This window comes from Odontomachus brunneus, unplaced genomic scaffold (genome assembly GCF_010583005.1).
Source record: "Odontomachus brunneus isolate Ranch 3 - 2012 unplaced genomic scaffold, Obru_v1 Obru_scaffold_189, whole genome shotgun sequence".
Lineage (NCBI taxonomy): Eukaryota > Metazoa > Arthropoda > Insecta > Hymenoptera > Formicidae > Odontomachus > Odontomachus brunneus.
Genome location: NW_022639639.1, coordinates 305064 through 323309, shown reverse-complemented (window position 1 = coordinate 323309; position 18246 = coordinate 305064). Strand labels below are relative to the sequence as shown.

General features: G+C 30.1%; 1 protein-coding gene across 9 annotated transcripts in view; it reads left to right on the top strand.

The window, feature by feature from the left end:
• Nucleotides 1–3604: 3604 nt before the first annotated feature.
• Nucleotides 3605–18246, top strand: part of LOC116851761 (UPF0518 protein AAEL005291-like) — a 141459-nt gene continuing 126817 nt past the window's right edge. For 2 of the 9 annotated variants that reach the window (XM_032831533.1, XM_032831532.1), the window contains exons 1-5: nucleotides 3606–4244; nucleotides 16275–16486; nucleotides 16606–16857; nucleotides 16969–17119; nucleotides 17230–17475. In XM_032831533.1, coding sequence (XP_032687424.1) covers nucleotides 4095–4244; nucleotides 16275–16486; nucleotides 16606–16857; nucleotides 16969–17119; nucleotides 17230–17475 — 1011 coding nt within the window. In that variant the 5' untranslated portion in view covers nucleotides 3606–4094. Of the gene's footprint in view, nucleotides 4245–16274; nucleotides 16487–16605; nucleotides 16858–16968; nucleotides 17120–17229; nucleotides 17476–18246 lie in introns of all 9 variants that reach the window. The other 7 variants (XM_032831530.1, XM_032831528.1, XM_032831524.1 and 4 more) reach the window with 6 other exon arrangements.

Sequence of the window (18246 nt, the reverse complement as noted above, 5' to 3'; positions counted from 1 at the left end):
TCATATTATTCTAAACAATACACCGCTTTTATTGAGTTTTCTTTGCTACATATCAATTACTAAGAGGACATTCCAAATTTGTATAAATATTGAAAATGTAAAATTACATTACATTGCATTTTTCGAAATTTTTTAAATTGATTTTTACCAAATAAAAGCAATGTTAAAATGCACACTGTCTCTGCATATATTGTACCATTGTTTTTACGTTTACACTGCGCGCGAACACTTTTACGTTCATTCAACAGATCTTTTTTACCACAACATAAAATTAATAATAATAAAGATAAGTTTGTAAAAAACGTTAATACTACACAACGTACCATTTCATGCATATTTACATCTGTATTTAGTAATATATTCACAACGTATTATAAAGTGAGGTTATAAAAACTTTCAACTTTCTACGGCGAATTCAACACAAATTAACCAATATTTTAATGTGGGTTTTACATACCTTTTTAATTTACCGTTGCAAACCTTTTAGCGTTTTCTGTATCTAAACTATTGCAAAGCTTTGGGTTGTAATCGCCAGCGATTCTTATAGTACTGATGCACCTTTGTCTTTTCTCTGGATTGAGCTCGATCGCTACACCAACGCTGCCAACATCACTCGACGTTGGCTCTTATTGGCTACAACGTTCCCAGATGCGTGACAGGAACCAATATATTGGTTTCAATAATTTTTTACTCGATTTGTAAAAACTGTCTTGAAAAATTGGAAGAGATAGAAATTGTTTATTTTGTTCCCATACAGCTGTAAGAATTTTTTCCAAATGTTGTATTAACTTTTTTATACTTCAAGAAAATGCAAGAAAACGCAATACTAAAAAGTTAATACAAAATTGTAAAAAAATTCTTACAGCTGTATGAGAAGAAAATAAACAATTTGTATCTCTTTCAATTTTTCAAATAGTTTTTAGAATTCGAGTAAAAAATTTTAGAAACCAATAATTTTGTACATATTTCCGAAAAAATATCTTAGAAAATGGAAGTCGTATAAAAAAATGTTTCAAACAAAAATTGTTTATTTCTTTACGTAGAATAAAATTCCGTAATGAAAAATAAATGTTTCTATTAAAAAAACCAAAGTTGACCTTGTCCTGACCTTTGAGACACCATCCAAGCTCAAACTGATAAGAGCAGTAAATATATCTTTTAAAACCCAACAACTTTTGTTTTGAAAGTTTTATCGAAAAACCTCACTGTAAAAAGATATTCAGGGGTTCCCATATTTTGAAGACACCCTGTATACATAAATGAAAGGTGTTTCGCGTAATATATATTCAACATTGCAGCAATATCTTGTAATCAATGTTGAATAATCAACATACATTCCATCTAGAAAAAACATCCTCACTTCTACTTTCAACATTGCAACGTCTCATCAAGGTTTTTTCAACTTTCTGTGCTGTATGGGTTAGACTTCTTCGACGTCGGTTAGACGTCGAAACGACATCTACGTTTTCGCTGGGTTTATGTCTGATATATTGACATTTTTGACTGATTAATTTTCCCTCATAATTCATAACAATTTTAACATAATTTTCTATAATTAATTTTGTTATAAAGTTATTTGCGGTTTTTAAGAAAGTCTAATTCTTTTTATTACTTCTACTAAACTATTAGGTCTTTCCAATACGTATCGCCATGTGATATTTGTAAATACATTATTTTTTAAATGAATCATAAACATAAATAGGTATTTAAATCGAAATAGGTATTTAAATCGAATTAAATAAGGTGTTCAAAATTTACAAATATTGAAAAATTGAAAAAAAATTAAAAAATAAAATTTGTTAATTAAAAAAAATAATAAAATTTAAAAAATAAAAAAATAAGTGTAACGGCCTTGCGTTACGTGCGGGATAGTCTTAGTCGATGTGGTCCGAGTTTTGTTTGTGAAAAGCAGTGGTGTAGGTTATAATAATGTTGAACTATATTCTAATTTCAAAGCTATGTACAATTATTTACATGCGACGTTACGCCGTTGGCGCGTGGTCGCGTTTTTGCTCTCGTCGGGAGCCGATGTTGTCGTCTTGCGATCAGCTGCGAGCATCGAAGCGCGCGAGCGTCTGGCGGGACGCGGTCGGAAATGTTTCCTGATATGCTATTGTTCGTCGTTTGGAGTTCGTTGCCTCGTCGGCTTTAAGCTGTTTATTTACCCTGGTTTTAACCTGGCTGGTTTAAAGGCGCTCGTCGTCACCGGTATCTTACGCCCTGTATGCGTTCGCGATCGTAGGTGTTAGCGGCGTGGCGTGAGGAGGAAAGGATGTCGACGTCGCGTATCCACTTCGGTCGACGGAGCGGTGTATGGATAGGAAGCCGACGTCGCGTATCCACTTCGGTCGGCATAACGGTATCGGGGAAAGGATGTCGACGTCGCGTATCCACTTCGGTCGACGGAATGTCTAGGATCTCTAGGAATTTCGAGTTCTGGTCGGTCGTGCGCCTGAGAGGAGCTTTCCGATCAATCTCTGTCGATATCGTTTTGTAACGGCCTTTTATACTAAATTATAGCAAACAGTGAGGCTGTTTGTTGACCTTGCGGTTATCCCACGCGTGGTTGTTCGACGTTTCTTTGTTAATATTATAAATACTGTTTTTAACGTCGTGACGATTTTTCGGATCGTTACATAAGAAATGAAAATTAAAAAAATAAAAATTAAAAAAAAATTTAAAAAGGGGTGCTACGTGGACTGTAAATTACGATTTTTTTTAACATAAAAGCTATAACTCGGAAATGACTTATTTTGCGGACCTATGTTTATATAGCTTTTTTTCCTTCTTTTGGGGTACCGAATCATGTGCTGAAATATTTTGGGCGATTTTCCGGACATCCTGTATAACAGTTATATTTTGTGTTTGCTGGGATAATTGTATTAAAAAATATGGAAAAATTAATTTATTTATGAGTTGTAGATGGATACTGCAAATATGGGAGCTATTGGAGGTTTATTTGTAATAATCCTTATAGAAATATCATACTAAGAATCATTGATAATTACTTATTATCCAGTATTTTTAATACTGAAAATAAGTAATTATCAATGATTCTTAGTATGATATTTCTATAAGGGAACAGCATCTAAAATTAACTTTGAGGACTCTTTATCCTCTAATAACTATGTTCCATGTACTAAATCGATTTCAATTAATGACATTTTTTATATTATTTGATAATATTATTAGACTGCCTCTCTTTCTTTTTTTCTCTCTCACAATTTTTATAAAAGCAATACTGATACATTACTGACGTCGAACATATGACGATCCAATAGCCAATAGGAAAATTTATTTTCTAGGGACAGTACATCACTAGCTAGTAACCTTGAAAAGTGCAATCTTGATGCATCTACGAGATGCATTTAGCTACATCTGTTGTAAATAGGCCTGTTCTTTGTAGCTGCACTACTGAACTAGTGCAATAAGTTAGAGTGAGAAAACGTATATTTGTTTCACTTCAATATATTGCACCAGTTCAGCAGTGCAACTACAAAGAACAGGCCTAATAAAAGAACGCAACCTATGTGCAAACGGACATTAAGTGCAAAAGTGTCAGAAGTGCAATCAATGCGAACAAACCTTTAATCGGCAGCACTGAAAATTGCATGTGTTTTGAATCTACTTTTATAGAGAGCGCTTTAAAAGAATAGTCCGAAAAAAGCCTTATGGCGAGGTTGCGCTGAAGCTCGTTTGATAATTTATGTGTAAAAATGTATTAACAACTTAAAAAGCTACTAAGAGATGTGGAAAATAGTGACGTATAAACATGACGCAGCTATAAACAGAAATTGGTTGTCATATGAATGATAAAATATCTTTCATGCACATTGTACTAGTTACTCTACACGTAAGATCAGTGAATTGTTTAACGGACATATAATTCATATCATTTTATCGTTTTTATCGCTTATACTGATTATTAGCACGTTGAATTGGATGATGTTGGCAATAAATTATATCGTATCGATGTGTACAGATATATGAAAAGAACTTTTGCTCAACAAACAATGTAAAGCAACGAGACTTAGAGCGTAACAACAGTTTTTGATAGTGACTGCATCATTATAAAGGACACGTAGTGCAAGAAAATGAGTTGGCTACGAAGCAGTCCGCTGCGGACGAGCTTCAGCAAACAGCGATCTAGAGATTCGCCTCCGAAAGACGCCGATCCGTCCGCATGTTATGACAGCTTCTGCAAGCATTGGCAACAGACTTACGAGATTATTCTGCACTCTTTTGTAAGAACAATTCTTTTTTCGTAGACAAAACTTGCCAATTTCTTTGTAAATTAAATATTTTCTGTATTTCATGAATTGTAATAAAAGTTAAGAATGACTACGTTTATATAGCAATATAAGATTGTTTTAATAATACCTATAATCTGTAGTTGTATGATTAACATAAGATCGATTTGACAGTTCCTGATGTAACTATATGTACTAGTGTTATATGTATATGTTGTATAACCAATTATGTTATATATGATATACTATACTATATGTAACACTGGTTGTAACAATATCAAAAATTTTCAAATTTATTTTTATGTTCTTCATATAAATATAGATTATGGTACCTGAGCGTATAAATTTTGCTAAATTGATTTTAGGCTCCATGTAAGTATAGTTTATGTTTAAAAAGAAATTCTATTTTCTATTAAGATTTTTATATAATAGTAATTGAAAACTGTGGATAAAGGACCTTGCACAAAAATTAAAATGCTTCACTTAAAATGGCTGAATTTGAAATATATTGTACATTTTGGGTTACTGAACAAAAAATTCCTCAGGTAACATGTCAGAAAATAGGCAATTTTATTGTTTCAAATTTTCAAATATGTAAAACTAATTAACTTTTAAAAGCCTGAAGTCAGCAAAAATATCATTTTTAGATCAATGCAGTTATCATTATAAGGGAACAATATAAATTTTTAGTCAACAAAATAATTAAAAATAATGTGTTTATGATAGTATTGTTTAAACGATTTGAACACGTCATTGTTTACAAAAATTGGTTACAAAAATTGGTTACAAAAATTGATTGCTGATTAAAATTCTGTGGGCAAATTTACAGAAATGTATATAGCATTTTTCTATATAACGCATTATTTGTTGCAAAATTAACAATAAATAAGTGGCTGATAGTGAAACCTACTCCAGTAGTTTGAACGTTATACTATGAAATAAAAACAAGTACACCTGTTATACATCTACAATTAGTCTATAACGTTATAATTACTGGAATCTATCATATATACAAAATTGTAATGCAATTTTAGACTCCTTTGGGATGCTTCTCATGAGTCCTCTTGTCTCTTATAACTTATAGATCTCACTCATATATTTACCTAGTTCTATAGCATTATTTGAGAGGCAAGGAGACTCATGTACAAAAAGCACCCCAAAGGAATCTAAAATTGCACTACAATCCATGTAGTAAGCTCTGGTAACTATAATGTTATAGGCTAATTGCAAATGTATAACAATACTTATTTCAATTTCATAACATAATGGTTAGGCTACTGGAATAGGTTTCACTATCAACTATTTGTTTATAATTTTGCAACAAATAATGCGTTATATTGGAAAACGCTATATACATTTCCGTACATTTTCCTACAGAATTCTAATCAGTGATCAATTCTTGTAAACAATAATGTGTTCAAATTGTTTAAACAATATTATCATAAACAAATTATTTTTTAACAATTTTATTGACTAAAAATTCATATTGTTTCTTTATAATGATAACCGCATTGATCTGAAAATGATCTTTGCTGATCTGACTTCAGGCTTTTAATGTTTTTATATATTTGAAGATTTGAAACGATGAAATTGCTTATTTTCTGATATTTTGCCTGAAGAACTTTTTGTTCAGTAATCCAAAATATATAAATATTATATATTTCAAATTCAGCCATTTTAGCCAGGATCCATTTTCATGAAGTTTAGTGCAGGGTGCTCTCTTTTTGGCGCAAATTGAACTTAACTTTTATTTAAGTATCACAAATTCAAAATTGTAAAATTCAAACTTGAATAACTATAAAGATAGATAAATATAATAACAGTAGGATACAAAAACCTAGGGGTAAACCGCTAACCAAAATCATGTACACTAATGCTTACTAATGCCAAATTTCTGGGCATTACTGCCAAATTTTTTACCTAATGCCCACTAATGCCTAGTAATGCCTACTAATTACTGTAGTCATGCCTATTAATGTCTATTAATGCCCATTAAATGCCTAGTAATACCTACTAATGTCTAGTAATGTCCAAATAATGCCTAAACAATATGTCTGTTAATAATATAATATAAAATGTTAATAATAAAAAATGTAATAAATTTAATATAAAGACATAGTTTATGCATTGTTTAGTTTGTATTATGTTGTAGTTTTATATTGTATATTTTGTCAGGTAATTAAAAAAGAATTGTATGTAATGTATTTTTATATAAAACATTTATTATATATTTATGTTTATAATATAACATATATAAAATATTACAAAACAGTGAACTAAAATATAGAACTAGAATATTACAAATCAGTACGGATTTATGATAAGAATGTAAAATTTATGTAAACCTATTTTAATATTTATCAATAATTATTAAATTGATGTCATACATTTTTTAATTTGTAAAAAATAGAAATAGAATCAAATATATTTAGAGTTTGCACATACTATATATAAAGGAAATACATATATTTATTTTCTTATTTTAAAGTCTCTCGCCATAGAACTTTCGATTGATGGCATCAGAAGCGAGAAAATCCGTACTGAAAATCTCTACGGATTACAAAAATGTTAAAATTGTAAAAATAAATAGATATAACTATAAATTCATGTAAAAATAAATAGATATAACTATAAATTCAATTTTGCAATTAATTAAGCATACTTCTAAAATGCTCCGAAAACTATCAGTTTCCCTTGACAGTCAATAAACAGTAAAAATGACTGTGATATGAGATCTAGTCATATGTTATGATTGCATATAGTTATGATTGCATACATACAGGACTAGATACTCACGACTGTTTATTGACTATTAAGGGAAACTGACGATTTTCAGAACATTTTGGAAATATGCTAATCGATTGCACAAGAGTGAGATTTTATAGTTATATCTATTTACTTCGATGTAATCTGTAGGAATTTTTAGCATGAATTTCTTTACTTCTGAATCGTAATCCAAGTTTCTTGAGAGAAAAGCGCAAGAGCCTTAATGAATAATAAATCTAAAGTTTATAATATTTTGTTAGTTTATACTTTTTATATATAGCCTCTAAATCAGAATGTTTTAACATAAAAGGTCCGGTTCCGACTAATTCAATTTGGTAGAAAATATTTTTTTTTTTCAACAAACGCTATATTTTCATCGCATGGCCAAATAAAAGAATTAAGTTCAGTTTTTAAAAATTTCATTTTGATATCACAATAATCAACAATCCGGCCAATATAGTAGTTGTCATCGTAAAAAACACCATAATATTTTTTAATAATACTTCAGATATGCTCTTGTGACTTTAGGATCATTTTGAAGGAAACATTCTTTTTCTGATTTATTACATATTTGATCTTCTCCAGAAAAACTGGAAACTTAAAAGTATTTTTGTTTTTTCTCAGGTTGTATTTTTGTACAGTTTTTCGTTATTTTATTTGTTTTGTTATTTGTGATAAATCTTCGTAATCGATCCGTACTGACTTTACATTCATTAAGAAATCAACAATAAAAAGATTTTTTAACAATCATAACTTTGTCATTTACTTTAATTTCTATGAATGGCGAGTTTTCCGTTATTGTGATTTCTGTGATACTTGTTTTGAAAAGTCTTTTAATTCCAGACTCTAATTTGAAATTGTCAAAATTATCAAATAAAATTGAGTTTAACATTCTCGACATTTGTGCTTCTAGCGTTTATACAGTAATCGTTATCGATTTCACGTTCTATATCATCGAATTTATAATTGTCTACAATTTGCAAAGGGATATCAACAAATTTCAAATCTGCATCACTTTTAATTTTTATACCTAATTTTTTGGTATTTTTAATGGCATTTTTCAAAGCTTCTTCGATAATTTCTGTTATTTTTCTATAACTTCATATGTAAGAATATTTTGTATTCCTAACGTTCTTTTATCTTCCTTGAGAAATTTAAATATTCCAGAAAGATCATTCGTTATAACATTTATCTGTCTAAGTTTATCAATACGATAAATTAAGTCCTTAATACTAAAATTAATAACACTAGAATAAGTAGAAGTCATAGACCGAGCTGTTCGAAAAAGCTTTTCGCACATTTGACTACTAAACATAGTCTGATGAAACATTTCAGGCGTCAAAGATTACCTGTTATTTTTAAATAGTGCAATTAGTTTTATTAAATTATAAGCATTTAACATTTAATTATACATAGATAACAGTTGTTATCTATGTAAAAAAATTGTCTTTTATAGTATATTGCTAAAATTCAAACGACGAAGATAAGGAGGGAGAGAGATTAAGAACGAGAGAAGGACGAGATGTTCCGAAGATTTTCGGAATGGTTGTCGGATATAATCACTGCTGGATCATCTCTCCTAGTTATGTTTTTGGTACCTTTACCCCGTTCTCCTTTTTAGTCTGCGTGTTATAGAAATATTACATACGTCCGATGTATTTCGACGTGAGATCGTGCAATCGTAGGATAATGATGAGCGCTAGCTGATCGCAGCGCCGATCGACTGATTGCCCCACGGAAAACATCGTGAGAGGACAATCTGTATAATTTACTTAACACTCACACTTTATTACGTTGTAAACATAATGTAAATATAATGTTTGACACAAAACAATTGCCACTTTAAAAATAAAACGTAATAGTGCCTAATGATTTAACAATGCTGATTATAATACGCATTAATGCTCCAGCAAGACTTAATAATGTTCATTAATGCCCACTAATGCCCAAACAATGCCTAGCAATGTCTCAAATCTGTACACCGCAATGTCCTCAGCAGTTTACCCCTAGACAAGAACAAAATCTATTCTATAAGATATTCATATTTTTAAATATTAGCTTAATAATATATTAAAATCTTTATATTAGTTAATATACAAAGGCTGTAGCAGGATAATTATGGTTTGGGCTGCTCTCGTTTGGATTTGGTCCATATTAGGACGATAAATTGTTATCATTTTAGGATTAATTTACCCCAAATATTAATTTAACAAAAATTTTACAAAAGTTATAAACAAATTTTAAAAGATCAGAAAATTAAAATTTTTTTTCAAATTGGCTTAACTGATCTTCATGGCTAAAATATTTGTTATATATTAAAATATATGTTATGTATTAAGGCAGTTTAAAAAAAAAAATTAAGAATCAAATCCGTTAATGAGAAAGAAATAAAAAATTTTTGTTTTTTTCTAACAATTTTTTTAATAAATTATTTTTTGTACCGTCGCCATTTTTTCTGTAATATACTTACATCCTAAGTTACAACATATATTTTTTTGGGAATGATCAAAAGAGTACTTCATAGTTAAAAATAATAATATTTTTGTAGCTCCTACAATTTATGTGATTTTACGAGAACTGGGGACTGATTCAATTTTTAACTTATAACTCAATAAAGTGAATATAAGTTAAACAAATGCAATATCTTTATTCAATTATATGCAATATCCAATTATAAGCATATTTTTTTAAAGATTTTGCAAATACATTTAGTGAATTGTGAGAAGTAGCTAAAACAATGTTTTTTTTCGTGTACTGCCGACATTCACCAAACTAATTTTATGTTTGCTCAAGGTGCACCATGTGGAGGTCGTTAGTCAGATTAATACCTCTAATGCTATATGCACTATTTACGCTATATACGCTATATACACAATTTGCACTATATCCACTATATATATTATATACACTGTATACTTAATCTTTATCACTGTTTTTATCTACTACGGGATTCATATTATCGTGCATAAATAATTTACTAAGAATTTTAGCAGGTTTTACAGTTTTTGACAAGTATCTCGCATATAATAAGTAATAAATAATAGTTGTTATAAGTAAACAGCAGCCGACCGTTCGTCATTAGCACATTTACAAGCATATCTTCAAATTCCTGCAATGCCTACACTGTTTAGATTATAATGAAGACAACTTCTATATAATTTTCGACCAATGTATCTTGACTGAGCCTTAGTGAAGTTTTAGAATATTTGTCTGAGCTTTCACAAATTGCAAGTTGATAAACCCATCATCATTCATCATTTTGGCTAAGTACGACATTGTTTGTGAGAATTAGGAACTTATAAATAGGAACTTATTAAAGTTTTTAGATCTTTCTCCTGTCCATTCATCTCTGAAAAATCGAGAATATTGGAAATCGTTGGATGAGACATTTTGAAACATAAGCTTTTTATTTTTTTATGAAACGGACCTTTCTTCTCAGCTTCGTTAGTCAAAGTGTATATATATACATTTTAGGGGTCACATTAATGTTAATTTTTTAAAACTATAAAGTACTCTTGATCATTCCCCAAAAAAATATATGTCGTAACTTAGGATGTAAGTATATTATAGAGAAAAATGACTGCGGTATAAAAAATAATTTATTAAAAAAAATTGTTAGGAAGTAACAATTTTTTATTCCCTTATCATTAACGGAATTGATTCTCAATTTTTTTCAAAACTGACTTAATGTTCTATATAACATATTTTAACCATTAGGATTGGTTAAATCAATTTGGAAAAAATTTTATTTTTTGATTTTTAAAAATTTGTTTATGACTTTTATAAAAAAATTTTTTTAAGTTGATACTTGGGATAAGTTAGTCCTATAATGATGACAATTTATCCCCCTAATATGGACCAAATCCGAACGGAGATAGCCCAACCCATGCTTACCCTGCTACTGCCTATTTATTAATCTTTTCTTTTTACAAAAACATTGAATTTATATGTATAAATGTGCAAATATTATGATATTATGAAATTAATAAATAAAAAAGTGATCTATTATTAATGACTTTTACACAGAAATAGTTCTTAAAATTATGTTCTGTACTTCAGTAATATTTAGAAAGAAACTCAAAATAAACCAGTAAACATCAAGCACATTATATCAGTTTTATAATTTTCTACTTAAAAATGTAATTGTAATATATTATACAGGGTGTCCCGCATAAGACGTACGAAAAGAAAAATATAAATAGAACAGATAAAAGTGAACAAATATTATATAGGCCATTTTTTAAACAACCACGTAAAATTTCGAGATATTAATTAAAATAGTTGAGCATATCAGAGCGCGGCGACACGGCAGGCGCGATATACGGCTCGCCGCGGCCGGCAAAGAAAATGGATTGCTCGCGGGCCTGTTTTATAGGCCAGAGAGAATTGGGCCGTTTGGCATACTGAAATGAGTAGCTCCGTGTGTGCGTCCGTGTACGTGTGCGTTCTTCCATTTTCTTCGCCGGCCGCAGCGAGCCGTATATCCCGCCTGCCGCATCGCCGATATGTCCAACTATTTTAATTAATATCTCGAAATTTCACGTGGTTGTTTGAAAAATGATCTATACAATTTTTGTTCACTTTTATGTGTTTTACTTATATTTTTCTTTTCGTACGTCTTACGCGGGACACTCTGTATATGTATATACAGGGTGTCTCACACTCTCCTCCGGGTATTTTGTGGGGGCGTAGAATGGGTTGATGTAAACATAAAAATCCTATACCGTTTTGATAAAAATTTGCAATAAAGTCGAGATATTAATTAAAAAAAGATTAAGGAAAAACGCACGCTGAATGGTAGAGGACGGACCGTTCGAGTCACAGCGCGGTCCAGTAATAAAGCTCGCGGATGTCGCGCGCGGTGATTGGAAGACAATGCACCGTTGTCTATTCTTATCTCGGTGCGGTGCGGCAAGACGTAGGAGCGCAGCGGTATAAGTATAGGCAATGGTGCATTGTCTTCCAATTACCGCGCGCGACATCCGCGAGCTTTATTACTGGGCCGCGCTGTAACTCGAGCGATCCGTTCTCTACTATTCAGCGTGCGTTTTTCCTTAATCTTTTTAATTAATATCTCGACTATTATTGCGAATTTTACAAAACGTATAGGATTTTTATGTTCACATCAACCCATTTTATGTCCCCACAAAATGCTTGGAGGAGAGTGTGAGACACCCTGTATATAACAATTATATACATTGAGTGGAAAATTATAGTATTGATATAATATTATTGTTTGTAAATGTTTACTGAAAAATTTGTTATGAATTCTGAAATATAGACTAATTTGTGTTTTAATTGTACTAAAATATTATATTTATGATATTTAATTTATTATGGTGTAGTATTATATGTAGATATAAATATTAAAACTAAATATAAAAATTCTGCCATATTGTAGATATTTTACATATTTAAACAAATATATAATAAATATGTGTATATTTGCAGAACAGTTTGATTATTTTTTATTTGATGCATTTTATAACATATTTGAGATGCATTCAATAAGAAAATTTATCGTACCAGAATTATTCAAAAGTATTCTATTGGATGACAGCTATATATTAAATTGAAAAAAACATAATACTGTTTTACAAACGAATGTACCCAGCAAACAATTTAGTACCAAATTGCCGCCAAATTGATACCAAATATGACCAAAACTTGACGGCAAATCCAATACCATCTATTATTCCATCCGCAATATGCTTAGGTTTTGTTAGCAAAGCTTGGTGACAAAATCTGACCCCAAATTGTCGCCAAATACCGAGCAAAGTTTGGCGCCAAACTGCGCCGCACAAACCTTGGTCGGTATTTGGCGTCAATTTGGCGTTAGATTTCATCAAGCTTTGTTCGGTATTTGGCATCAGTTTGACGTCAAACTGCGCCGCATAAACCTTGCTCGGTATTTGGCGCCAATTTGCTAACAACCTTTGATTTAGCAGATATTGTGTCCAATTTGATGACATTTTGGCAGCAAAATTTGTTGGGAAAAATTTGCTCGAGCAGATTTGGCTATCTGGGTACATATATCCCACACAGCACGTAATATTGCAGAAATATTGCAGTGATATTGCAATATAGTGGTAATATTACATATCACAGTGAAATATTACAGAAATATTATTGAAATATTGCACCTTTACATATGTCATTGAAATATTACAGAAATATTACTGCAGTATTACATACTTATATCATTGAAATATTACATATTTATATCATTGAAATATTACACTTATATATTTGCAATATTATAGTTAAATTATAGCAATATATCATATTCTAAATAGAATGGTGACATATCAATTGACATATCAATTTCTTTGACATTATAGACATCATTAAAACGTTATTACGGCGTCATTTGAAGTCACCTTCCCTTACAGAAATAGTATTTTTTAAAAGTTTCTTTTAAAATTTAGTATTTCGATTTGTTTAATTTAGATTTTCTTGGATTTTTAAATTTTTTTTTGTTTGGATTAATCATTATAACATTTTGTTAAAAATCTAAAAGTAATTATTACTGGTTCACTGCATTACATCAATATTTATCGCATATCGAATGTTGTTGCATTGTTTCAATATCTATCAGTAAATTATCCAACAAACACTAAGTAAAAATTATATAATTATTATTTGATGTTTGCTAAGTATATTATAATGTACTGTGAACACTATAAAGATACATTATATAAGCATGAATTGTAAGAACATCGTTGGAGTCATCAGAGTCACCGCGTGGGCGCTCGATCGTCAGGTGGTTAAGCAACAGTTTAATGCGGTCAGGACATGGATGGGTGGCCAGTGATTATATTGCTTGGGATCGAAATTATCGCAGGAGGATTTCACGAAAGTTTGGAGTGTATTTGACAACCTTCGATCATTCGAATATTACTAAGATATCACAGTAATATTAAAATGTCCGCGGCAAATGCATCACAGTAATATAATGGTGAAATCACAATGATATTACTGTGAGAAAATCATAATATTTAAAAAAATATACTTATATATTCCTAGTTTTCTTATGTTTCATAAACTATTACGTATCGAAGGTTGTCAAATACACTCCAAAACTTTCGTGAAATCCTCCAACGATAATTTCGACCCCAAGCAGTATACCAATGGTGACCCATCCATGTCCTGACCGCATTAAACTGTTGCTTAACCTGACGACCGAGCGCGCACGCGGTGACTGACTCTGATGACTCCAACGATGTTCTTACAATTCATGCTTATATAATGTATCCTTATAGTGTACATTTTAATATACTTAGCAAACATCAAATAATAATTATATAATTTTTACTTAGTGTTTGTTGGATAATTTACTGATAGATATTGAAACAATGCAACAACATTCGATATGCGATAAATATTGATGTAATGCAGTGAACCAGTAATAATTACTTTTAGATTTTTAACAAAATGTTATAATGATTAATCCAAACAAAAAAAAAATTTAAAAATCCAAGAAAATCTAAATTAAACAAATCGAAATACTAAATTTTAAAAGAAACTTTTAAAAAATACTATTTCTGTAAGGGAAGGTGACTTCAAATGACGCCGTAATAACGTTTTAATGATGTCTATAATGTCAAAGAAATTGATATGTCAATTGATATGTCACCATTCTATTTAGAATATGATATATTGCTATAATTTAACTATAATATTGCAAATATATAAGTGTAATATTTCAATGATATAAATATGTAATATTTCAATGATATAAGTATGTAATACTGCAGTAATATTTCTGTAATATTTCAATGACATATGTAAAGGTGCAATATTTCAATAATATTTCTGTAATATTTCACTGTGATATGTAATATTACCACTATATTGTAATATCACTGCAATATTTCTGCAATATTACGTGCTGTGTGAGGTATGATAATTATTTACAAAAAATTAAGCCACAGATTATTTTAATTTTGATACATATAGAAAATATATTTCTGATGTATCTACATGTATGCGCGTGTATGTGTGTGTGGTGTGTAATTTTTTTTTGTAGAATCGAGTGATGCTATTAGATTTTACGAAAAATCATTTTGCAACTTTATTGTTTAACCTGTACAGGACCGGCCGTTTTTTGGACAATATTTTTAGTTTTAGTGCTAGAACATTTTTGTCCTTGTCAGTGGGTTGAGTTACGAAAACGATGGCGCCGCTGCAGCGCCTAATATTAGGCTTCCGGTCCGGAAAAAAATGAGTTATTTTTTGCTGTATTTGAACTTTATATTATTGTTTATTGTTAAACGTTGTTTAACGTCATTTGTAATAAAAATGTGTTGAAAAGTATGTATAAAACATAATTATAGCTACACCTATGGCGCGACACGCGATCGCACCGCTATCGGAAACATAAACACGCGACATTGATCTTCGCGGCCGCATATTCTCCCAAAATCTAAGAACTAATTCGATGTTTTGCTAATCGTATTCGCTTGTGACGCGTAGTTGCAAAAATTGCAACGTCACTCACTATTTTACACTATCGGGAAAAAAATATTATCTTCACGAGGTCTTATTTACAGTGCCATTGCTGAAAATGCATCTTTGTGTTTTGTTTAGTTGTGTGTAGTCACTACAAAGCGTTTGTCGGTGCGCTAGCAGATATCGAAGTTTGAGATAGAAAATAATTTTTAAGGAAATTTTTTTACTGTTAAGTAAATACAGTAAATACAAATACATAAATATACATAAATAAATACATAAATACAATAAAATTAGTTAGAATCGCCAAAAACCTAAAATTAGGCTTCCGGTCCCGGACAGGTTAAACAATTTTGTCGTAAACGATTTTTTTTTAACTTTTTTATTGAGAAATTATTCTTTTTACGATACTATAAGATTCTATATGTTATCTCGATAATATTTTTGCTAGGTTAGCTATGGGTTATAATGAGTTAAGTCAAATTGAGCAAAAAAATCCATTATTATTTTTCAAATAATCACGTAGATTTTTAGTTATTAACGAAAAAAAATTGTTACATGATTTTGCGCGATAATGTACAAATTTTCTTTAATTAATATCTAAAAATCTATGTGATCATATGCAAAATAGTAGAAGACTTTTGTTCAGTTGACCTAATATACAGATATATAACGGCAGATGGCCATGTTATTAAATATTTATTATAATCATACAAAGGTTTTTAACTTATAAAAATCTAAGCAAGCTGAATTTATTTTTAATGAAACAAATAAGTCATGTTTAAATTATAAATATGCATTTTTCAGCCTCCTAAAGGGATACCTAGTCAAGATGATGTACTTGGAGTTGTTAATCATATTGATCAAATGGTGACATTGTTAATGCTAGAATTACGAGATTTGAATTCACACAATCATTATCGACAAAGTAGTACCGCAACGCATTCTCCATGTTTAGAACATTTGTTAAGTGAAAATTTACTTGTTAAACTTTATGATTGGAGTTTACATACAGGAAGGTGCAGTTTCATTCTTTTAACATTAATTTGTATCATAAATAGTTTTAAGACGATTTATAATTTTACTAGTATATCCTAAAAGCAATTTTTGTTGTAAAACTAAATAATTTCTATTGCAGATTCAATAATGCTGTAAGATTGGAGCAAATAAAGCTTTACGAATTACTAGTTTCGCATAGCGGTACTCTTCTTGCACATGAACCAGTTACGAGACCACTTCTACGGTTATTAGAAAAATGTGCAAATGACATTATGCCATTAGAAGTAGAAAAAAAATTAGTAGTATTGTTAAATCAGTTATGTGTAGCCTTAATGCAAAATATGGCTTTGCTTGATTTGTTTTTTCATCCTACTGCAATCGGGAAAAACAAGTAAGAAATTATTTATTAATACAAAATAGATATTCTACATAAGTGTATAATAATCTCTTTACTGGAAATAAAGAGATAAACTACCAAATATTATATAATGTTTACTTTCAGATTCATTATATTTAGTCTATTGATTGATCATGTTCATCGAGAAGATGGTGTTGGTCAGCAAGCGCGCGATGCTATGTTATTATGCATGTCGCTTTCAAAGAAAAATGACGAAATTGGATTGTACATCGCCGATCATTCTAATATATGTCCTGTAAGTAATATAGTCTCACTTTGTTGAGCTGAATTAAATATATTTGTAAAAATGCTAAGTGTTCATGTAATGTGGCAAGAATATAAATGGTTTTATTTATATTTACTTAGGTATTAGCTACAGGCTTAAGCGGCCTTTATTCTTTACTTCCACGAAAACTTGATATTGAGACAGATGATTGGCATCAATTGACGCCAGACGATGTGAATGATTTATCTGCGCTTATGCAACTTATGAATTCTTTGGAATTTTGTAATGCCGTCGCACAAGTGGCGCATCCGATGATACAGAAACAGTTACTTGAATTTTTGTATCAAGGTTTTCTGGTACCGGTGGTGGGTCCGGCATTATTACAGGTAAGTATTTAACAAAGGAGTAAACAATTGTATATATATACAAAGAGATTCCAATATCAATATTTTATTAAATAAATCATTCAGTAAAATTTAATTTTATGTACTTTCTAAATTATAAGTTCATATGTAAGAACGTTGTTTATAATAAACAATTATTAAAATATTCACTTAATATATATACAATAAATTTATAAAGTAGTGAAATATAATATTTATAATGTGTGTAATATTATTCATATTATGTTCTCTATTGCATGTGGTGAAAGAAGGTATTTATTTAATAACATATGCAAATATGTATTATATGTTGAGATATAATATTGTTTTGCATAGAATCTTATAAGATAATTGTGAAATTTTTAATTGTAAATTAAGTAAGATTTACTATTTTAAAAAAGTATTTTAAATTGTTGATATAATAGCAGTATATAAGCTCATTAAAATTTAATAATTTTAGTATTAGGTGAAGTAAAAAGTTCTGAGCGTTTTTTCGCTTTATTTCGACGATGAAATTAACATAGTTAGGATTATCCGATTTCGATCAAATATGCGCCGTTTTGTTCGATAACTTTTGTCCATTTTGAAGGCAATTTCATAATTCCGCGATTGAAGAAGTCCTCGTCCCTATTGGTAAAAAACTTGACCAGCTCATTTTCACAAGCCTCTCTTGAGGCCAGTTTTGTACCATCAAGAAAATTTTGCAAATGCTTGAAAAGGTGATAATCGCTTGGTGCCAAGTCTGGACTATACGGCGGGTGCAATAGAACCTCC